Here is a 23,192-nt window from a genome sequence, read left to right as displayed (position 1 = left end):
GTCATAAAGGGGATTAATGAAGTTCTGCAGAGGTTCAGGTCAATTCACTGCCCTTTCACTCTTCAGCCACTGGGAATCTACCTTTCATGGGGATCCTTGATGACTTGTTTTACACAGAAATTTCATAAATATCTGCCATAAGTTTTATGAAGTTTCATAAAATATCTGCCAAGAGAGGTATATTCCAAAAGTATTATAAATGAATGTTTTTTCTTTACTTGAATCTCATTTTAAGTGTACTAAGGATATTAGTGAGCTGCCCTTTCCGTAAGATAAAGAATCGGTCCCTCTTTTTTTGTTTTTTGTTTGTTCTGTACACAAAATGTCAACAGATTTGCTTAAGGTACCTACACATTCTCACTTTCTCTGATCTCTGCTAATAGATGACTAATGCAAAATATTGAATAACTTTTAAAATCAATACTTAATTTTGTCGAGATAATTAGAGATTCAACTCTGACATAAAATTCTCACCCCACTCAGTTGCTGGGCCTACTTCTGTCAGAGGATAATCCATAAATAATTCACGAAGCTGGCATTACTCACGGCATTGTGATAATTTTTTTCTGGGAAAATTTTAGCAGCTGTTCTAATATAGATTGCCAGTTATCAGTAGTTGGCAATGCAAGTCAACTCTTAATTATGCAGAGGCTGATTATTCAGACTACAAACTGTTTGTGCCCTGTGCTGCTCCTTCCTGCGGCCTCCTTACCTTTTAGCATTTCCACTGCTCATTAGCACATTTACCAGAAGGTAGGCCTTGGACAAGGCGGGGGGAAGGATACTAAAATCAGTTATGCATTTAGGAGACGGACTAATGAAAGATTTCAATACAGTGTAGAACTGTTGACTAAAATGGAGTCATTTGGATTCCCTGTGAGTTTTATTTACTTGTTCTAATTCTGGCTCTCCACAGCAGCAGGTAATAGAATTGTCTGCAGAGAGACAGTATTAGCCCTATAGCTAATGTTTTCCTTTCTAGAACATTTTCACTTGATGGTTTATATTTTCTTTATTTCATATGTGCCTACACCCCATTATTTGGTGGTTGGTAGATTGAGACTCCTGGCTTATATGGTGATATCACAATTAAGTGATGGCTTATCAGTTTTCCAGAAAACTGAAATTTCCCTTTCAAGTACCAGTATCTTTCCTATTTCAACCAGCTTTGTTGGAAATACGATCTGCTCGTGCTTACACCAAGGCTTCGGAACGCAGTTGAAACCTTTCGTACACTCAAGGTTGTGTGTACTGTGCATTCTCCTGATACGTATGGCTGTCACAAAAATCCGTGCAAGCATGGTGTGAGTCTGAGAGCCTCTGGTTAAGTCAGATGTACAGTTGTAGTAAAACTCGGTGGTGCTAGTATTTTTGTTTGCCCCAAGGCTATTATCCTTGTATAAGTTCTGCCTCCTCCCCAGTCTGTCACCGTCTCCTTGGTCGTTGTCAGAAATCCTGCATCTTATTAGTTCTCTGTTTCTGGACTGTTGTGGGCTGAGAAGCTGAATAGCTATGCCAATTAGAGTTATGGCTAAAATAAGAGCAAGTGGGCCTTCAGGAGAATAGAAGAATTCACATATGAATATAAGTGGTTGAGCCTTGGTGCAGAAATAGCCTCACGACTCTTTTCCACCACTTCCTTCCTAATTTTCAGTCATGTGGTTAAATTGCTGATTGTGTTTCAAAGAAGAGGTTGCTTGGGATATGGAACTGGAATAGACATAGCCCAGGACTTCCCTGGTGGTCCAGTGGTTAAGACCCCACACTTCCAGTGCAGGGGGCACAAGCTTGATCCCTGCTCAGGGAAGTTCCACATGCGGCAAGGTGTAGCCAAAAAAAAAGTGATTCAGAGATTTTTTTTCAGTGAGAACTACTACTGACTGATATCCCATCAAATTGGGACAAAGAGCAGAATAAAGAGGTGAGCATAAGAAATAACTCTAGTTTTTTAAAAAATAGATGATAGGCCTGTTTAAGATAGCCATTAGGTTACCTGTTCTATTAACCCCCCAAAGACCAGTTAAACAAAAGCACTTGGACTATCAAAGTCTTTAGGAAGTCACCTCAGCAGGTGCTCCGGTTTCCATGTCGTCATGAACATTATGCAACTGTCTTGTCTAGAAGGCTCCCTACTGATAATTCCTTTTTTATTATTTTCTACAAATTCTAATCTTTGGATTATTTTGGGGGAATTGAGACACAGTGGTTAGGTTCCCGGATTCTGGTGGACTTTTCATGTGCTCATTTGCTTTGCTTCCTGGGGACCAGAGTTAGCTCTGAGTCACGCTCCGTCTGATTTATATCAGATCCGGCTTGTGGAACTCTGACTCAGCCGGGCTTCAGGCCTGATCACCCAGCTCATCCGGCTGGAATGGAGGGCGAGGCCAGGATGAATGTCCTGACACATTTTTCCCCTGTCTCCTCTTGCACTTTCAGGATCTAAAGAGAGCCTCATTACTGACACCCGGCGGGTGCGCCTTGCCACGGCCCTTTTCCCTGTCGTCAGCCTCCTGAACCATTCCTGCAGCCCCAACACCAGCGTGTCCTTCATCGGCACCATCGCCACCATTCGGGCATCACAGCTGATTCGAAGTGGGCAAGAGATCTTGCACTGCTATGGTGAGCCGTCCATCCTCCCCGCTGCCCACCTTCTCCAGCAGAAAAGGACGGGGTGAACTCGCATGGGCAGGCCCCAAAGCAGGTGCCTTCATCTGCCCAGGGAGGGTTGTTTCCTGGTGGAGGCGGCACAGAGCTCCTCACTAGGCCCTGTTGTGTCTACACTACGGTGTGTCTCACGGCTTGATCCCTATAAGCATCCTATTCTGAAAATGGACTGGGAACAACTTCTTGGCTTCTTTTCCTTCCTGTCCCCATGACTGTGAAGCCTGTTTCTATAGTTACACCCGTGTTTGAGTAAAAGGTACTTCTCACATGATGTGTGATTACCAGACCCTCCACTAAGCTGAAGTCTTTTTTTTTTTTTTTGACTGTGATGTGCAGGATCTTAGTTCCCTGACCAGGGAGGCAGCCCGCTGTCCCTTGCAGTGGAAGCTCAGAGTCTTAACCACTGGATCGCCAGGGAAGTCCCCTGCAATCTTTTAAGCAGTGTTTGGTGCTCTCTGGGTTTCAATATTGGCCAAGCGTGGTCTTTCTGCAGGACCGCATGAGAGCAGGATGGGCGTTGCTGAGAGGCGCCAGAAGCTGAGGTCTCAGTATTTCTTTGACTGCGACTGTCCACCTTGTGAACGTGAGAAGCAGAGACCCTCGGCGGGGCCTGGTCGGGGAGCCTTCCGTTGTCACCGTTGCAGAGCGCTCCTGCAGGTGAATCTTTCTCTCTTCTCGTGGCTTTTCTGGGACATCAGTTATCCAGCTGAAAGGCCTGAAATCTTTAGGAGGATGCCTTTGGGACTTGGAGGTGCTGAAAGCCATACTCTCTCTTCCCCACACCTTGATCACCCCCTACAGGAACCACAGGGAAGGGTTGGGATTCACGCTCTTTCTCCTGCAAAGAGCAGAGAATCCCACCTAAACTAAGTCAGGGTTGCTCCAGTGAATCGCGAGGAAGTCCCAGGTCAAGGGCGCTTCAAATACACTGTGGCCCAGGGGCTCAGGGAGCGTCACCAAGACCCAGTTTTTCTTTCTGCCCCTCAGCTCCATTTTCTCTGTTATTTAACCCAGTCTCAGAGAGACTTCCTCCTTGCCGTGGCCGGATGGCTGCCTTTAGCTCCAGCCTTAGACCCTCCCAGTCCAGAAGGGTAAAAACATACAGACTCTAACAGAGATGTGGGCAAAAATCATACTGCGTTTCATCAACCCAATACCTGTGGCTGGAGGGAAATCAGAGGCACAGAGATTCCCTCCAGCCATTTGGGCCAGAGGGATGGGCCATATCAGAGCTGCCTGCTCCCCGCTCAGCTCCCAGGTACTGACTGAGGAAGGGTGAAAGAGGACCCTCGGGAGAAATCAGGGTGCTCTTGCCAAATGGAGCCATGGATTCTGGCATCTGAAAAACAGCTAATGTCTTAGGGGACCTGTAGGTAGAACATGGAACTGGTTTTATTGTAAAGCTGAAGTCACAACAAGCCCAGCGTCAAATGTGGGGAGGCCTCACCCAGCACCTTTTCCTGTTGGTTTCCTTGTGGCTTTTTCATAACCCCTGGAAATATGTCTGTCATCCAAAGTCCTAGCCCCAGAGAGAAGTAAGAGGAACTGTAGAAGCCGGGTGGGATACAGTTCATGGTGTCACAAAGAGCCAGACACAACTGAGCGACTAACACACAACACAACGCTAATATGGAAAGAGACTGTGGTCTGTACCAGTTTTAATTTGGTTGCAGAAGCTAAATCTCCCACAAGGCTCAGCTCCTGCTTCTGCTAAAGTTGCTGCCATCAAACCGAATCCAGATTCAGTCCCCCTTGGTCATTGTATGCTACGGCAGGAGTCTCCTTGCCCCACAGGGTCAGAAGTTCTGGAGTGATGCTGTAGGGTAAGCACGTGCAGTGTCGCTAGCTGACTCGGGTCAATAAAGAGAATACTGACTTCTGCAGGGAGATGATGTTCTGAGCTGCAGCGGCCCAGCTTGTATGGAATCAGTCAGCAGAGACCTCCTGGTCTCCCGGCTACAGGACCTTCAGCGGCAGGTGGGGGCGGCCCAGAAGCATCTCAGAAACGGCAGACTAGGTGAGAGTGGCTCCCTGCTTCGGTCCTCCAGCCCCTTCTCTTTTATTCAGTCCAAGTTCACCTTGATCTCAAGGATACTCAGTGAAGATTGAAGCGTTGAATTTAATTATCCCCCTGCCAGCCACAAGATGGCTATGTAGGCCAGTGAGACCAAACCCTTACCAGTTCAATTTGCATGATGTCCTTGAAAAAGGGCCAACTGATTTAAGCTGTTGTTCTCTTAGGCATCAGAGAGTTAGTTAAAGACTAACGGGTTATCTCTGACATCCGTAATCTTTGTGCATATCCAGAAGCTCAATGTCACTTACTTAAGTTCTGGAGCCTCGTGATCTAATTTCCCAGAGAAACTGTTCTGCACTCACCAGAGCCTGTCTCTCATCTACAGAGCAGCGGAGCATGTGCCCAGTGGGTTTAAGTATCCTGCTTTTTCCAGAAAGGGAGTTACAAAACCCCTCATTATCCTGGAAAGCTCTGCCTTGGGGCTTGACGTCATGGGAATTTATTTACCCTACTTTTTATGAAAGTTGACCTTTTTGCTTAGATTTCTGAGTCAAGAGAAGTAACGACCATACATGGAATGTAGCCATCCCACTTCAAACTGAAGTTGGAAACCCAGAGCACATGTGGGGAGGCCTCACCCAGCACCTTGTGCTGTTGAAAGAGAAAACATAAGAGAACAGCTTTATTGGACCCAACATTGCGGGTTGATCACAACCCAGGGAGACAAAGTGGGATTTCCACATTCAGGCCCACCCATAGAGGATTTAAGGGCTGGAATCTCATTTCTAAGACTGGATTTGTGTCTGTAATGAGTCCACTTTCCTTTGAATTGATAGAGGTAGCCATTCAGCTGTTGCTGGGGTGTCAGAGTGATGCCGAGAGCTTCCTGTCTGCGGAACACAGCGTGGTGGGAGAAATCGAGGATGCCTTGGCCCAGGCCTATGCTGCCTTAGGTATGGCCTGTGTCTGTATCTTCCGCTCCGAGGAATGAACCTGCCTTGTGTGTGCGGTCGTGACCTTGGCCTTGTCTGGTTGGGTGTCTCTCAGTCTTCCATCTGAGGCTGCTCTCCCTTCCATTCAGCTTTCCTTTCCCAGAACAAGTTCATCCACAGCTGACTGTGGTTCTCATCTGGATCCAGATCTTCCTCTCTTTGCAGGGGACTGGGAGAAGTCAGCGACCCACCTGCAGAAGAGTCTTCAGGTGGTGGAGGTCCACCATGGGCCATCCAGTGTGGAGATGGGCCATGAGCTCTTCAAACTGGCCCAGGTCTTCTTCAATGGGTAAGTCTTGTTTCGTAGCACTTCGCCAGGCCACATACTGATTTTATACTAGGCTCTTTTGTGTGTTCCTTTTTGCTCTCACAGCACCCCACTGCTCTGTAGAAAAGAGATGAGGCTCTGATGAGGGCCGAACAGTTTCTCTAGGAAATTAGGTCACGCGGCCCCTGGAATGAAAATAAAGTGAAACGTCTTTATTTCCCCTTTAGGAACGATCCCTTCCTTCTGTCCTGCTGACACATTTGTTGCTTTAGAATTTCCTCCTGGGAGATGCGGGGAAGCTCTTAGCTCTGAAGGGAGTTTCCCAGGGAGAGGTTGCCTCAGGCTCCCCGCACCCCATGCCCACCGTCGTAGCAGCTCTTAGCCATTCTTCTCGGTCCCCTCCCTCCCTCGGGTGCTCATTCTCAGCACCCTCACTCCAGGCCCTCTTCCTTCTTCCTGGTCCTATTTTTAAAGCAGTTGTAATCAAGCACGCGTCTTCTTGCTCCCTAGGGGACGTCTGGCAATGTCTGAAGACGTTTTTAATTGTTAGGACTCGGGGTGGAGGCCAGAGATACTGTTAAACACCCATCAGTGCATGGGCCAGCAGCACCTCGACCCCCCAGCTAAGAATTATCTGGCCCCCAGATGTCAATATCGTCAAGGTTGAGAAACCCAGCTTTGCAAGTTGAAAGAACAGTAGGGTTGGTGAGTTGACGGCCTCATCCACTTTTGTAACGGGGACCATTAGGAGGCCCTGCTGTCAGTATTTCTGGATGGAATACGTCCAGCCTTGATGAAGCTGCCATTGGTGTGGTGAAATGTTTGAAACTAGGTCCTGGGACTGTGTGGTGGGTGGGCCTGATACCCAAGACATAGAGGCAGCCCATTCGGTCAGAGAGAGGGCAAAGAGCTGCAGAATCAGATCACAGATGGACTTGGTGTCTCTTGAGACAAAGACTCCTGAGTAAACCTCAAGTAAATATAGGACCACGTGGTCACAAAGACTCGGACTTGACTTAGCAACTGAACAACAACAGAAATATCGGATGAGTGCTTTGAGACCTGCCCGTCTCTCCGTATCCTGGAATCTTTGTACTTTTTTTGTAACTTTCATTTCAAACTCTGCCTTTCAGTGTGTTCTGTGAGTCTTATCTGCCCTTCTAGACTATAAGGTTCTTGAAAACAAAAGTTATGTACTCTGCATTCTTCGCAGGATGTGAGTAGGCCCTCCACTAATCTTTGCCTGATTGAATACATGGGTTCACTCCTCTTTACCTGCTTTTGGTTCAGGTGTGCAGTACCCGAAGCTCTGAAGACAATACAGAAGGCAGAGAAGGTCCTGTTGGTACATTATGGCCCTTGGAATGACGAGATCCGGGAGCTACAAAAGATGAAGTCCTGTTTATTGGACTTGCTGCCCATCCCTGTGGGACCTAAGGAGTAGGGTGGGATGAGTTAAAGAGGGTCTGTTGCTGCTGAGCTGTCACCTAAAATACAGGACCTGCCTGACAGTCACAAGCCTGGTGTACGAGATGGGGAAGGACTTGGAGAGCATCGCAGTTAGAGACAGGCTCACCTATTTTGATGGATGTTTTTTGAAGTAGTTAACTACTCTCCAGCACAAACTCCCATTTCCCAGAAAAGACTTCAAACTGGTATCTGGAGAGCCTAAGCCCTTTAAAAGGATTTTAGCTGGTCTGCAGGCATCTGGATGTTAGCCTAGGGTTTTGGCTAGACGCCACCTCTCTAAATGATGATGTCGGCTTCACTGGAACATTCCTATGGTTTCTAGCAGTAATGAAATGTTGTGTACCAGTCCAGTGGGAACTTTAACTCTTAATAGTTGTGTTGTAATTGAAAAATAGTTATAAAGCCAGAAGTCAGTGAGGCTCCTTACCTCTAGAGAGACAGTTTCATTTACGTTATCTAGCTTCCTCAAATCCTTTGTTTAATCCAGTAGCATATAAATCATGAATAGAGAAATAAATATGGGGCCATTTTACTGTTGGGCTAGGATGGCATCTCTCAATGTGTTTTCTACTAGTTTTCCAGTCCTTGTTCTCTGGATTTCACTGTATATTCTTGGCTGACTCACTGACCAAACACTAATAAGATCAAGCTTGTAGCGAAGGCTTTATAACACCTCCTTTCTGAGTTATGTTTATTAGCAAACCTGAAAAGAGATCGCTTTTTTTTCCTATCTCCCCAAGCAGGCAAATGAAATACAGACTATGTAAGTACTGAAAAGGGGGAAAAACAGCTTCAGAAGATGCTGAGGGTGTGGGCGTGGCTGCTTGTGGTTTCAAACCTAAGAGACAAGATAGGAAGAACTGTTGTCTGCCTGGCTATATAGCACTGCTCTCAACATTTTTGGCATCAGGGACTGGTTTCATGGGAGACAGTTTATCCACAGACCAGGAGCAGGGTGGGGATGGTTTGGGGATGATTCAAGCACATTATGTCTGTTGTGCCCTTTATTTCTATTATTATTACATCAGCTCCACCTCAGATCATCAGGCATTAGATTCTGGAGGTTGGGGACCCCAGTCTAAACCCCGTGAGGAGGCCAGAGTCTCTGGATCTGAACCCTGGGTTCTCTGTCACCACTGGGGACCAAGTGGTTCAGATGAGTTAGTTAGTGGAAAAGAATTCACACTGCCTGGAGAGCTTGCCCACCCCAACCATGCCCAAGAAGTGCCTGGTAGTTTATAATGCCAGTGCCCTGGCATTTATAATCAGGAATTGAATGGCCTTGACGCTGCCTGGCAATAGCTTTTCAAGAAGCTGAGTGTTCAGAACATGGTTTCCACTCAAACCTTTGAATGAAGGGCAGGCAGAATCTCGTTTATCTTCCTTTCTGCTAATTCACTGTGGCAGAGGCCATGGCCAGTGAGATGTTTGGGTAGAGCTGACTTTCAAGAAGAAAAATTTAGTCCTGTGGCTGCTTCTGTAGTTGTTCTGTTCTTGAAACACTTGGCACGTTTCAAGTTCCTGAAAAAAAGGTTCCGCTGTACTTAGTAAAAGAGGCCCACTTCCTTAAAAAGAATATGGGTAGAATTTTACATCACAGACCTCATTCTTATGTGAACTAAAAGCTTTCTTTAAATGCTCTATAAAATAAAGAATTATTTCCTGAAGTTACAGGCTTCCTCCCTGATCTGTCTGCATGTTAGCCTGTGTTGTCAGGTGACATTAGCTTGACAAGGGGGTTATCTGTGCTTGATTCAAGACCTAAAGTCCAAGACTTCCCTGGGGGTCCAGTGGCTAAGACTCCACACTTGCAAAGCAGGAGACCCAGGGTAACTAAGATCCCGCATGCTGTGTAGTGTGGCCACAAAATGAAACCCTGAAGTCCTGTGCTTCCCAGGTGGTGCCAGTGGTGAAGAGCCCACCTGCCACTGCAGGAGACAGAGAGATGCGGCTTCAGTCCCCGGGTCAGGAAGACCCCCTGGAGGAAGGCACGGCAACCCATTCCAGTATTCTTGTCTGGAGAATCCCATGGACAGAGGAGCCTGGCGGGCAACAGTCCATAGGGTCGCAAAGAGTCGGGCACGACTGAAGCAACTTAGTGTGCAAAGTCTTGTGTATTTAAGAGCTGGCTCCACTGATTGTAGAGACAGGAAATCTCTTCCCAGGGGGACTGGTGTCCTGAAGTGTGAACCCCCACAGAGCAGAGACTCAGTCCCAGCATCATATAGTGCAGATAACTAAAGTTCATATCTCATATGGTGACTTTCTGCAGTTTAGATAGACCCAGCCTATAAAGATGGGACCAAAAAATTCCTAAAGGGCTGTTTGTCTTCACATTAAATTTAACATAGCTCAAAATAGGAGGAGGAGCAGGGTAACAAAAGGTAAGGATAAAGCACTTTTATTGCAAAGTATACATTGAAATGTAGGGGCAGCCTTCGTATAATATATAATCTGCCATCCCTCTAGTGTTTTTTTCTTCTGGGGTATTTGAACATTTAGTTGGAGTACTAAGTGCCCCTGGGGTCCAGAATTTTGCCTATGAAGAGAAGGGCCCCTGTGTCTGTGTCCCTCAGTACAAAGATGAAAGGTTGGTTAAGGTGATAGTCCAGAGGGAAGGTGAGGCGGGCAGGCTGGACCCCTGGGCTGGAGTTAGTACCCGCCCCATCCTCATTCCACTCAAATCCGACGCGATGTTCCACTTGAGTAAGTTTGATAGGTTTGCCTGTGATCTTGCTAAAGTCTGGTGCATCAAACAGGGATTGCAGCTCTGCAGAAATTGAGAAAGATTTCCATTAAAACCTTGCCTTGTGAACGCTGCAAGGAAGAATACAATCCTGATTCTCAAGAAGGCAAGCTAAGTGGGGGTGGAACATTGCTTTTGACTGTCTATGACATATGTAGAGTTCTGGGCTGGTTAAGGGTTAAGTGACTTGCCTAAGAGCACACAGCCAGTGAGGTTAAGATTAGAAACAAGGTCAAGGGACCTGTCTTGAGAGGCAGTGTTCAGAGTTCCTGTTACAGGATGTATGGTCTTAGGGCTTAGGAATGAGTCTGATAAGGAAGGCAGTTCAGTCTTCCTCTCCAGCACTATTAGAATGAAGGGATCATCCCGGGCCCCAGTACTAGTCCCTGGAGGCTTTGCGTTCTGCTTAGCAAGGTGGAGGGCTTCCCTTGTGGCTCAGCTGGTAAAGAATCTGCCTGCAATGTAGGAGACCTGGGTTCAGTCCCTGGGTTGAGAAGATCCCCTGGAGAAGGGAAAGGCTACCCACTCCAGTATTCTGGCCTGGAGAATTCCATGGACTGTAGAGTCCATGGGGTCGCAGAATTGGACACAGCTGAGCGACTCTCACTTTCACTGTAGCAAGGTGGAAGGAAGGCTCAAAGATTCAACCCCACCCTCCCCAAGAGCAAAGAGGTGTTGCAGCCGTACTCAGCTCCTGCACGGACTTCGTGAGTTCGCCTTCATAACTCAGCTTCAGCTTGGGAATGGTCAGGACCGCCTGAACAGTCTTCAGTTCTCGGTCTATGTCATGAATGAACTCAGAGGTGAGGCTCTCTTCTATCAAGGTCAAGTTCTGGGTCACTTTCTGAGGCAGGAAGAAGATGATACTTGTGCTCCCGGTCAAGGGCAGCTGGGCGATCTGAAACAACAGGGAGGAAGCACATGGGTTAGTCGTTTGGAGCCCAGGAGCTTAGCGATGGACAAACACCCCAAGCTGCCTTCTCTCCTGGGACCAGGCCTTGCCTTGCTTCCCCGCCCCTCATCTGTGTAACAGTTGTCCCTCTAAGCTGTTGCTTTCCAGCAGCAAGATGTCTACTGATGGGACTTCCCTGGTGGTAGAGTGGTTAAAGAATTCTGGCATTGCAGGGGACAGCGGTTCAATCCCTGGGCTGAGAAGTGAGATCCCATATGCTGCAGAGCAACTACGCCCATGGGCCACAACTAGAGAGTCCTTGCACTGCAGTGAAGGGTCCTGCACGAGGCAACTAAGACCTAATGCAGCTAAATAAACAAAAGCTATCTGCTGATGTTTCTTCAAGCACGAGCCACTGTCTTTTCTTAGTCTAATACCAACTGAAGTTATCTGCTTAAAGAATTTTCTTCTGTGGTTTTCTAAAAAGCCAGAATTGAATTCCCAGGCCTTGGTTCTCTCCCAAGGTTTGCCTGCCAATAGTTACTGATCATCTGTTATATACAGAGCCCGGACTAGAAATGAGCACTGGGAAGAGCAGTGCAGAAGTGGCAGTACAGTGGCCCTCTGAGCAGAGGCCTTTAACCTAAGGGCAGATGGCATCGGGGGTCCCAGGAGCCCCTGGAATCACCTGCAGAGATGCATAGGTGGCATTTCTCTCCAGTGCTTCAGGCATTTTTTCAGATTCCCAAAGAAAAAAACTACTGACTTAGAATTTTCTTGAGTCACCTAGGAGAGACTTAGAATGCCAGCAACTTGGAGTTTGCGACAGATTTTGAAAGTTTGCTGCTGCTGCTGCTGCTAAGTCGCTTCAGTCATGTCCAACTCTGTGCGACCCCATAGACGGCAGCCCACCAGGCTCCCCCATCCCTGGGATTCTCCAGGCAAGAACACTGGAGTGGGTTGCCATTTCCTTCTCCAACGCATGAAGTGAAAAGTGAAAGTGAAGTTGCTCAGTCATGTCCGACTCTTAGCGACCCCATAGATGGCAGCCTACCAGGCTCCTCTGCCCATGGGATTTTCCAGGCAAGAGTACTGGAGTGGGTTGCCATTGCCTTCTCCATTTGAAGGTTTGGATTTTTATAAATACAAGTTCTCCCCCAAAAAAGAGAAGAAGGAAAGAAAAAAATAAATAACCAGAATTTGAGTGCCCAGTCTTGAGGACTCAATTTCACTTTACCAACCCTTGCAACAAACCTTGAGTCCGAGGATAAGTTTCAGTAGCTATGGCCCTTCAGTTTTAGAAACAAAGGGCTCAGCTAGTGGGGCTTCCCTGGTAGCTCAGTTGGTAAAAAATCTGCCTGCAATGTAGGAGACCCCGGTTTGATTCCTGGGTCGGGAAGGTCCACAAGAGAAGGGATAGGCTACCCCCTCCAGTATTCTTGGGCTTTCCTTGTGGCTCAGCTGGTAAAGAATCCACCTGAAATGCAGGAGACCTGGGTTCAATCCCTGGGTTGGGAGGATGCCCTGGAGGAGGGCACAGCAACCCACTCCAGTAAGAGCTCAGAAAAGCTCTCAATTTACTGAAGGGCACGTGGCAGGTAAAATTCAAACAGCTCCATAACAAGATAAGCCACAGTGAGAAGCCCATCCCACAACTAGAGAAAGTCCATGCTGCGCAGCAGTGAAGACCCAGCTCAGCCGTAAATAAGTCAATAAATAATTCAGACTGCTGTCAGATCTCAAAGGCCATTCTATTCCCATTGCACCATCCTGCCTGAACCCACACCGCCACTCACATTGCCCATACAGACCTTGCAGTTGAGATCAGAATCCAAGCCGTACCGTAAAACGGCCTGAGGGTCTGACATCATGGGGACTTTCACGGTCCTCTCCTCATCCAAGTAGAAATCCTCCAGGGAAGTTTTTCTGGAGTCAAACTTTGTTACCCACTGCCCTGGAATGAAACAGATGGAGTGCCCTGAGACCCAGGAGACCAGAAAGGCATACTTCTGGAAATTGCCCGGCTACGGGAATCTTGGGATTCCCTGATGGCTCAGTGGTAAAGAACTGAGAATTGACCTGCATCTCCTGTCAATGCAGGAGACGCAGGTGCGACTCTTGGGTTGGGAAGATCACCTGAAGGACGGCGTGGCCACCCACTCCAGTATGCTTACCTGGGAAATCCCATGGACAGAGGAGCTACAGTCCGTGGGACTGCGAAAGAGTCCACTTAGCAATTAAACAACAGCAGGAACCTGAGTCATCAGAGGCCCGAACACGTCAGGGAATAGCTCTGTCTTAGGATGGGCAGTCTGGACCATGATATTTTGAGGGTCCTGACTACCTTCCATGTGTAAACTCAGAAATATTGTCAGGTTTATTCAAGTTCTGTGATAGCTAGGAGAAAGGTGAACTGGTACACACTTCTACAGTGATGTGTCCAGGAGACAGACTGCAGGGAGACCAGAGCTGGAAGGGACCTCGACGTCATGTCATCGACCATCTCATAGATGAAAAAGCATGAACGTCCAGAGAGGTGAAGTGACTTGCCCATGCTCACACAGTGAGCCGATCGTTTAACGTGGTCTTTAACATGCTGATCTGTAACAGCTTCTTCATTTCCTAGAGCTCAGTGCTTCATGAAGGATTTTTCTCTGGGGTTTAGGGGGTCCCCTCTAAACACTGCCTGATAGACAGTTGTGAAGCATTTTAAGGGGAGGTTGCCCAAAACCCCACCCAAGGCTCATGAATAGGGCTGGCCTCACACTGGGCCCATGGAATAGTTGGGTACCTCACCATGGCCTAGAAGAGTGTTATTAGAAAACTAACATAATTTATCAAGGGCTTCCCAGGTGATGCTGATGGTAAAGCCGCCTGCCAGAGCAGAAGATGTAAGAGATGTGGGTTCAATCCCTGGGTCGGGAAGATCCCCTGGAGGAGGGCATGGCAACCCACTCCAATATTCTTGCCTAGACATGGACAAAGGAGCCTGGTGGGCTACAGTCCATAGAGTTGGAAAGTCAGACACAACTGAATCGACCTAGCACACACACACACACCTGGTTTATCGAGTACTTGCTGTGTGTCCCAGGCATGATGCTGGGTCCATGAGAAGATAGGAGACCACACACACAGAGTGCCTCTGAAATCAGTTTGCCATCTCCCAGTGACAGACGAGAAAACAGCCTCCAAAAGGCTATGAAGTTCATGCAGATCTCTGCAGCCAGAGCCAGGCATGGACCCTCTACCAGCCCCGAAAAAGGCACAGGAGCAGGAGTGCCCCCTTATCTCTGCTGGTCTTTCTCCACCACCCCTTACACTTTGTAAGTACTTATCCATTGTTTGCCTTGGGTTTGGTGACAAGCAGGGAGCCCTCAGGCAAGGAACTTTCCAGGGTCCTCCTCTGCCTTTGACGTCCCCTCCTCCCTGGCCCCCTCTTGACACCCACTGTCCACCCTCACCCGAAAGCCAAGTGGAGAAGCCCTCACCCTTGAAGTAAGCCACGCCCAGGAGGAAAATGCTGATCTCACTGGGCATCTCCCTCGTGGACCTAGCGACTTTCCCTTTCATCTGGGCCTGCACCCAGTTGTTAATCTCCTGAAGGTCTACTCGAGAGTTGCCGGTCAGGATTCTGGGCCTGGTCCCATATGACTTCTCCAGGGGTGGGATGAAGCTGGCTTTTATCCGCAGCTCTGCAAAGAGATGGGGCAGAGGTTAGTGCACTCTTGAGACCTCACCCAGCATCCTTCCTGACAGTCTGTGGCTCTCCCTGATCCTTGGCAAGCCCTGACTCCCTGCCTGGCATCCTTCCGGGGCTCTCCCAGACTCCGTGCCAGCTTCCCCGGGCACTGGATGGGGAACGACAGATTTCAGTCATTGCTGTTTTCTCTTCACATGACTGCCCTCCCCCAACCCTCCCACTGTCTCCTTCAGCCCATATCCTCTTTCTGATCCTCTTTGTACTCATGCAGCCCCTTCCTGCCCACCCCCCAGTGCCAGGCCTGGCCCTGGGCAGACGTGCTCTGGTGTTTAGAAAGAAACCCCCAGATGCATTGCAGCAGAGAGCCCCATGCGCCTCAGGCAGCTCGGACCAGCAGGGCAACTCACTCCTCTCAAAGATAATCCGGGAAGCACTCTTAAGGTTCTTCTGGGGGGCGGTGACGGAGGCAAGGAGGTCCTTGTAGGTGCCGTGGATGTCTGGGTTACTGATCAGGTCGTAGTACAGAGCCCGGTGAATGTTGGATTCTGTCCGCTGTTCCGCACCTGCCAAGCGGAACAGGCGTGTGAGCCTCTGTAACTGCTTGCCAGGCCCATGTCAGCCTAGCTCTCGGGGACCCTGAACCCTGAGCCTGTCTATCTGCTGGTACCTGGAGACTTTCTAGGCAGGAAGGAATTTGAAGGCAGTGGAAGAAAAATAGGTTTTCCTGAAGGTAGGCCAAAGGCATCAGGCCTGGAAAAATAAAAGGATGGGAGTCAGGTTCAAAGTCCCTGTGCTTCTCCCATCACAGCACTTACCAGACTGTTCTACAGCTTCCTATTTCCTACTTTTCCCCATGAACTCAGCTGTGTGGCCCGAGTGAGAACAGACACCGTGTCTGCGTGTGTGTAGTTACATCCCCATTATCTAGCCAAGCCGATGAGGCAGGCACGTAGGAGGAGCTCCTTTAAGGAATGTCAATAAGTGGTCCCAAGGCCACACACTGTGTCAGCAGTACTCCCCACTCCCCCACCTGAGCCCCCACTCCTACGTACTAGGACCCCTGGGCCAGCCTCTCGGCCCTCATCACCCTCCCTAAGTGAAGTGTGTCCAGGGCCTAGAGTCAGGTATGTACAGAGGTCAGAGGGCAGCTCTGGGATCCTGGGCTTTCTGCAGCGGGGAACTCACCCAGCGACAGGGCAGAGAGCGCCGTGGCCACGCTGAGCGGAGACAGCAGCACATTGGCGGTGGGGCTCTCACCGGATCTCACGCGGTACAGGTCGTAGCCGAAGTTGGAGACGGCTGCCGCCAGCTTGTTCACAGGGACCTTGAAGAAGGGATCCTCTTCCTCCACTGGTGCCCCCGTGCTCTCAGGGGTCAGAGAGCCCTGCATTTGAGTACAAGGACCAGTGCAGTTGAGTAGGGGGTGACTGGTCTCATGGCTTGGCGTGGGACTGTCCTTCTGGTCCCTGAAGGCTGTCCTGCCTGAGGAGGTATAGCCATCTGTTGGAATGAGTCTGTGCCCCCTACTCCTGTGGGGGTGCTCCACTGGGAAGAGGCAACCCGCAAGAGAGGTTAGCTGGCCAGCTTTAAACACCAGTGATCTGGGAGCTTCAGGCCTGTGACTCATGGGAAAAAAAAAAAAAAAGGAAGTCCCCCTTCCCAAGAAATTCTGTTCTCAGGCCAGAGTCTCCCTGTCTGCTCAGCCTTGCCCACTGCTCCCAGGTCTCCACATGGACCCTCCTATCAGACCCTCCTTGTCGTTCTCGGCCCTGATCAGACATCACCTCCTCCATCACAGACTTGCCCTGGTGGCCCCAGTATGAAGGCACCTTTAGTTCTCTGGCCATTTTTGAGAGTCAACTACCACTTATGTATTAACCACTTACCATGTGTATACCATCCACCAGGCTCTGTGGTGGTTCTTTTCATTTGAGTTACTTCATTTCATACTAGTTGATCTAAGTGATATCCTCAAAGATTAATGTCTTAAAACAGTTCTTTGAAGGCCAGAACTGAGTCTTTTATATTTCCACCCATCCCCAGCACCTACAGAGTAGGTGTTCAGTAGATAAATAAGTGACTGTCCACGTTGGCCCTGTAAGGATGGGTATTTTTCATCCTGTCTTATAGATAAGAAAACAGATTCAAGTTACAGTGACTTATCTAAAATAAAAAATCTGGTGAGAGGTGGAATCAGAATTCAAACTTGGAACTCACAATAAAGTCCAGAGCTCCTGCCAGTATGCCCCACCTGCCCTGGCTGCCCTTGGGACAGTCACCACCACCTCCCTACCCCCCAATCGTCGCATAGCCTAGGCTTCTTGGCATCCGCCTTTGCAACCCGATGGTGCTCTCTCTGGACAGGAAAGAGGGCTTTCCACGCTCTTACATCTCTGCTGCCCCGTAGTTAGGATCAGAGCAAACATCCAAGACCACCAGCTCCTCACTGAGACCCATAAGTAATGAAGGGTAATGAGAAATTCTTCACTGAAGGGCTTGTTAGAGGGCTTTCGCCTTTCACCTTATTGGATCTTCCCCGCCCCACCGCCACTCTGTCCTCTGAAAGGCAGGGCGAGACGCTTTCTGTTTTGCTCTTGGAAAAACCAAGGCCCTGTCTGGACGGAAAGATCAGAGCCTGGCCTGCAGCCTGGGTGCTGTCCATTCTCCCCGTGCTGCCTGGCGAGGCGGGGTTGGGATTGCTAACGTCCCCCCCGCCCCAGGCCCCCACCACACCCAGCTCCTACTGACCGCCTCCTGGCCGGCGTTCTGGCAGCGGCCAAACCCAAGCAGGGCTCCAGTCCAGAGGAGTAGCACGAGGGCCTGCATCTCGGGGCCTGCAAGAGAGCAAAAGAGGAGGCAGGCTGCTTCCCTCACCACCTGCACCACCAGCCGTCCTGGGGAGGGAGCAGGGCCAGGCACCTTCCACCCAGCCTCCCCCAGGGCTGGAAGTGGACCCTCAGCTTGCTAACCCCTCCCTCTCAGCACTTCCCCAGCCCTCCCCCTGCCTCACAGCCCACAGTCCTGTGGCAAGCTTATGCTTTCATCCATGTCTGTGCCAGGAGACCCTCCTAAACCTCCAGGGTGGTGAAGGCCCAGCAGTGGTCCTGTGTGGGAGTGTGATCCAGCCCAAATGCACACCGAGGCTGTTCCCTGCGGGCACCTGACCAGCTCATTATGTAGGATTTGGATCTATGTCTAGTAACAGCATGGGGGCAGAATCTCAAATGTAGAGTCACAGAACACAGAGAATGGGGGCATCCAGTCCAGCCCCAGGTCCCCCGCAAGAAGCTCTCAAACTCTCTCCTCGAATTGCCCTGCCCTGGAACCTGTGGTTTCATCAGTGACTTGTGAGATCTTAGTTCCCTTACCAGGGATCGAACCCAGATCCAGGCAGAGAAAATGCTGAGTCCTAGCCACTGGACTGCCAGGGAATTCCCATCAATCCTGTGTCTTTTTTGTTTGTTTATGGCTGGGCCGGGTCTCAATTGCAGCACATGGGAATCTTTTTTTTTCTTTAGATGCGTGTGAACTCTTAGTTGTGGCATGTGGGGTCCAGTTCCCCAACCAGGGATTGAAACTAGACCCCCTGCGTTGGGAACGCAGTCTTAGTCACTGGACTACCAGGGAAGTCCCCAGTTCTGTGTCTTAATACCTCTCTAAATCCCAGTGTCTTCTCTTGTAAAATGGAAATCAGTTCTTACCTATTGTGATGAGAATTAAATTCGGCAATGCATTCATAGCACTCAGCGGGGCCAAAGACAGGTGAGTTCTCCAATGACCCCTGAGCCAAATTGTGTCTCCCTACTCCTGGAACCCCAGGGCCCCCCTTTCCCCTTGGGGAGCCAAGTCCTCTTCCTCCTACCAGCTTGGGACCCACTCTGACACTCCTCAGAATTCTTTCCTTCAAGTTAAATAATACCATGTCTTAGTAAGGCCACCCAAATCCCCATACCTCCCCAGCAGTAGCCTCTTAGGACCTGACTGATCCAACCCCTGGACTACAAGGGCAAAGGGAACTCTGAGTGCAGGGCTCCCCCATCTCTTGCCCTCCTACATTCATTGCCTCTATATTGCTCAACCTTGGGTCAGGATGTGGAGGTGAGAGGGGATGAAGGCAGTGGGAAGTTCATAAATAAGGTCTTCTGAGGGCCTTCTGGTTAGAAAGAGGGATAAGGTCCCAGCAGTCAGGACCTCTGGCTCTCCCTCCATTCACATTGCTGAGTCAAGAACTTGTAATCTGTCTTCTGTACCTCTCATCTTCCCTGCAACACACACACCGGCCAAGGGTCTCAAGCTCGCTCTTCCTTTTGTATACCCATAAACACATACTCGGGGCTTCCCCGGGGGCACTATCGGTGAAGAACCCCCTTGCCAACGCAGGAGACTAAAAAGATACAGGTTCGATCCCTGCATTGGGAACATCCCCTGGAAGAGAGCATGACAACCCACTCCAGTATTCTTGCCTGGAGGATCCTATGGACAGAAGAGCCTGGCGGGCTACAGTCCATGGGGTCAGAAAGAGTCAGACACGACTGAGCGACTAACACACAATCTTCTGGACAATGTGAAAGGCAGCAAAAGAAAAGATGGCCTCTGAGTTTGTTCTGCTTATGGCTGGATGGCCAGTGGGCACCAGCCTGGCTTTCTCTCTAAACCCTGAGCATGTGTCACCCAGTGAGTTCCAGTGACCCCTCTGTTTTCAGCCACCTGCTCTTCTGCCTGGCAGCCCCTGCCACTCAGGGAGAAATTGTCCACTGAGGCAATGGGAAGAACTTTCTGCAGGGCAAGATAGAGCCCGTAACAGCGTCCAGGCTCACAGCTGCTCTCTCCACCCAGCCAGCCCCACCCAGAGCTGGCAGGGGCCTTCCCTGCCTGAGCCCCAGCAAACTGGTTTAGCAGAGACTGGAAATTCAGTGAGATGCAGGGGCGGCAGGGCTCAAGGAAAAGCCATTAGCTCTAGTCCCTGGGCCAGGGTAGGGAACCGACTGAAGAGGGAGGAGCTGAGAGACACCACCCTGGCCTGGTGTTTAAGGAAACCAGGTCCAGGTGCTCTTGAAGGTGGATCTTCTCTACAGGAGTCTCTACAGAGTTTGAGCTCAAACCTTGGGTCATCTGATCATTGTTACCACGTGGGTGAGCTGAGGACTGAAGATGCGGTGGTCAGGGACCCTGGCAGGGAAAGGCACACAGGTCCACAGCTGCCAGAGCCAGTCGCCAGGACACATAGTATTAGCGGTGCCTCTTTGAACCCTCCACCTCAAGCCCTGGGGATGAGGGAAGTGGAGAGATTCTTGAAAGCCCCCTGCAAGGGCAGGGAGAGGGTTGAGAGTAAGGGTCTTCTGCACAGGAGGGCCCCTCTGAGCACACTCGGTATCTTCCAAGGGGACAACGGTTCTGTGGCTGGGCCAGGCAGCTGTCACCTGGCCAGGGGCACACGCACAGTGGTACCATCCCGTCCAAAGGGCAGTGTCCAAGCTGCGGGGGCGGGGAGGAGGTGACTCCTCCCAGCTGGGCCAAGCTCAGGCCTGCCTCTCGGCCACATTGCCCCAATCAAGAGACACAAGGAACTGCGATTCTGGGATCCTGCCTACCAGCTGGAAGGATACATTTGAGCCAATACATGTGTTTCAGATTAAACCCAGTGGTGAGACAAACACCATCACTCCTCCTCCTCCCAGAACCATGCGGCCTTTAAGCCACATGGCGGTGGACCTCACGGGCAGTGCAGGGAAGGGCACTGCCCGGCCCCACCCCACCATGGTGACCCCACCAAGTCCCCAGGCAACTTTTTTTCTGAAGTCTTGGAACCTGAACGCGTGGAGGCAGAGCACCCAGGGGTTTCGGCTCCCCGCACCCCAGAAGGATCAGTCTTGGGAACAGAATTCCCTGGCCCGCTTCCCCTCCCACCCCCAGCCTGGGGGTTGAACTGGTGAACTGGAATGGGCCAGACAATGATGGGGTTTCTGGGAAGCCTGAAGTTCTTCTCTGGCCCAGACCCGCCCCTCGATGTGGCTGGCCCCAGGGAGCACCGAGGGTGTGGGCGGCCAACCTCTCCAGCTCTGGCAGCTAAGCCCCCAAATCCCATACCCTAGGCTGAACTCAATAGTGGTCATTGTTTGCAAGAGGCCAAGACCCCGTTGATCTCCCAGCTTGTAGTGGCAGCTGACTTGGCCAAAGAAAAATGGTGGGCCCTGGAGAGAAGGACCCCGCTGCCCTCCATCCCAGCACACCACCCACCCCAGGAGGGCTCCCCTCAGGCCAGCTGCTGGGCAGTGTTGAGAAGTTACCTTTAAAATCAGCGCCAGTGATGTTGAAAAGGCAACAGGGAGCTAAGCCTAAGCCATGGCCAGGTTGCCCAATGGGCTCCCCACTGGAGGCACAGCACCCAACAGCCTCTTTTCCCGAGGGTTGCAGAGCACCCCACCCCAAACTGCTGCTCAGACCTGACCCAGCAGCTAGCCACGTTCTCACTTCTTCCCCTCCACTGCCTTCCTCCACTGCTTTCCAACCCATTCCATTCAAGAGTTTTCCCGGCTTCTTCCAGTGGTGCAGTTTCTCCAGCTTCTTCTCCTAGTGGTTTAGGGATAATTGGGTTCTGACCTTCTGACCTCCAACTCCCTCTGCCGTCCCTCACCTATTCACCCTGGTCCCCAAGCTGGAGGATCTATGGTCTTCCTGCCTCTTCTCCCTGGCACCCCTCTTTTCTGCTTCCTGGAGTTATACCTGCCTCACCCTGGTCACCCCAGCCCAGGGGAGCCTCCCAACTTCCCCTGATACACTAGCGGACTAGACAGGGAGCTGCTTTACCTGTGGGTGCACCGCCGCTCTGCGCCCAGCCTGGGTCTGCACACTGAGGGGCTCCTGTGAGCACCAGAGCCTTTTCTGCTGCCTCCCAAGCCAGCGTCCAGCAGGCTTCAGATTACAGCTACTCCTTTCTTAAAGCGATCTGCACTCAATTTGGAGTCTGTGATTGCATCTGTGATTGCATCATTGTTTGGTGTTAACTTTAACCCACTGCTGGCCTTCTGCCACACACCCCCAGTTCACGCATCAGACTGCAGCACCAAACCTTTCTTTGGAGCCCTGACAGTGCCCCCCATCCCCGGAGGGCAGCCTCGTCAGCCTGGGTGGGAGCAGGGCTGAGGAAGAGTCTGGCAGGAGGAGGCTCAGGAGGAAGCCAAAATAGAGGAAACACTGGTCGAGAACTGGGACTCGGGTTTTTGCTGGTCCTTGGTTCTGGTACTGAGATTTGGGGCAAGACATCATTCATGGCTCCTCCCTACCCTTGACTGAAAAATGACTGAATGGGACTGGGATGTCTGTGTGCTTTTTCAGCACTGAAATGCTCTGATTTCTGAAGATCAGACAAGGCAGTGGGGAAAATATCTGAGCAGAAGAAATGAAATGTACTGTAAACATTAGTCCTGAGAGAAGGCCGAGTGTGAGTACCTGGCACCCACCTGGGCACCGTAGTTTTCACCTGGGAACAGTGCTCCGAGGCTGTGCTCACCTCAGGGCATTAAGAAACTTGCAGTGTGATTGTGAGACTAAAATACTGACATGAGAAATGATTATAGAGAATGTACCAAAACCTTTTCCAGGCACGTGTGAGTCCTGACACAAGCCCAGTGGTTGTTCAGAGAAGGCGGGGTCAGAGAAGGAAGGGAAAGCACTCTGGGATATTCAGAAGAGAAAATTTAGGGGACCCTCACTGGTGGCTCAAACAGTAAAAGATCTGCCTGCCAATTCAGGAGACCCAGGTTCAATCCCTGGGTTGGGAAGATCCCCTGGAGAAGGGAATGGCTACCCACTCCAGTATTCTTGTCTGGAGAATCCCGTGGACAGAGGAGCCTGTTGGGCGACAGTCCATGGGTTGCAAAGAGTTGGACACAACTGAGAGACTAACACACACACACACACACACACACACACACACACACACACACACTTCATGTGAGGTTCCAGGGAGCAGATCTAGGGCCCCTGGGTAGAACTCCCCAGGGAACCAGGTTGAGATTTATGTAAAGAAAAGTGTGTCAACAGTCAGCGTTCTCCATCGACAGATGAATGGATAAAGAAGATGTGGTACATATATACAGTGGAATATTAGCCATAAAAAGGAACAAAATTGGGTTATTTCTAGAGATATGGATAAACCAGGTGTCTGTCATACAAAGTGAAGTCAGAAAGAAAAAAACAAGCATTGTACATTAACGCACATATATAGAATCTAGAAAAATGGTACAGATGAACCTATTTGCAGGGCAGGAATAGAGACACAGACACAGAAAATGGCCATGTGGACAAGGGGTGGGGGGTACTGGGATGAACTGGGAGATTGGGATTGACATAAACACACTGTGCTTAGTCACTCAGTTGTGTCCGGCTCTTTGTGACCCCGTGGACTGTAGCCCCCCAGGCTCCTTTGTCCATGGGGATTCTC

The 23,192-nt window shown here is 50.2% G+C and overlaps 2 protein-coding genes across 3 annotated transcripts in view; one reads left to right on the top strand and one right to left on the bottom strand.

The window, feature by feature from the left end:
* SMYD4 (SET and MYND domain containing 4) overlaps positions 1–9,078 on the top strand; it is a 39,421-nt gene extending 30,343 nt beyond the window's left edge. The window contains exons 6-11 of one of the 2 annotated variants that reach the window (XM_070772824.1): positions 2,437–2,619; positions 3,158–3,321; positions 4,549–4,681; positions 5,518–5,634; positions 5,821–5,962; positions 7,232–9,078. In XM_070772824.1, the coding sequence (XP_070628925.1) occupies positions 2,437–2,619; positions 3,158–3,321; positions 4,549–4,681; positions 5,518–5,634; positions 5,821–5,962; positions 7,232–7,385 (893 nt within the window). In that variant the 3' untranslated portion in view covers positions 7,386–9,078. The remainder of the gene's footprint in view (positions 1–2,436; positions 2,620–3,157; positions 3,322–4,548; positions 4,682–5,517; positions 5,635–5,820; positions 5,963–7,231) is intronic. The other variant, XM_019982194.2, reaches the window with a different exon arrangement.
* Positions 9,079–9,796: 718 nt separating this feature from the next.
* SERPINF1 (serpin family F member 1) lies at positions 9,797–21,710 on the bottom strand. The gene is made up of 8 exons (XM_019982099.2): positions 21,557–21,710; positions 17,498–17,583; positions 15,935–16,133; positions 15,157–15,312; positions 14,538–14,741; positions 12,861–13,003; positions 10,845–11,055; positions 9,797–10,181 (listed from the first exon to the last, which is right to left on the bottom strand). The coding sequence occupies exons 2-8, from the start codon at positions 17,573–17,575 to the stop codon at positions 9,922–9,924; spliced, it is 1,251 nt and encodes a 416-aa protein (XP_019837658.1). The 5' UTR covers positions 17,576–17,583; positions 21,557–21,710; the 3' UTR covers positions 9,797–9,921.
* Positions 21,711–23,192: the final 1,482 nt, after the last annotated feature.

The sequence above is a fragment of the Bos indicus genome, chromosome 19, assembly GCF_029378745.1.
Source record: "Bos indicus isolate NIAB-ARS_2022 breed Sahiwal x Tharparkar chromosome 19, NIAB-ARS_B.indTharparkar_mat_pri_1.0, whole genome shotgun sequence".
NCBI lineage: Eukaryota > Metazoa > Chordata > Mammalia > Artiodactyla > Bovidae > Bos > Bos indicus.
This window is presented reverse-complemented; position numbering and strand designations above follow the sequence as displayed.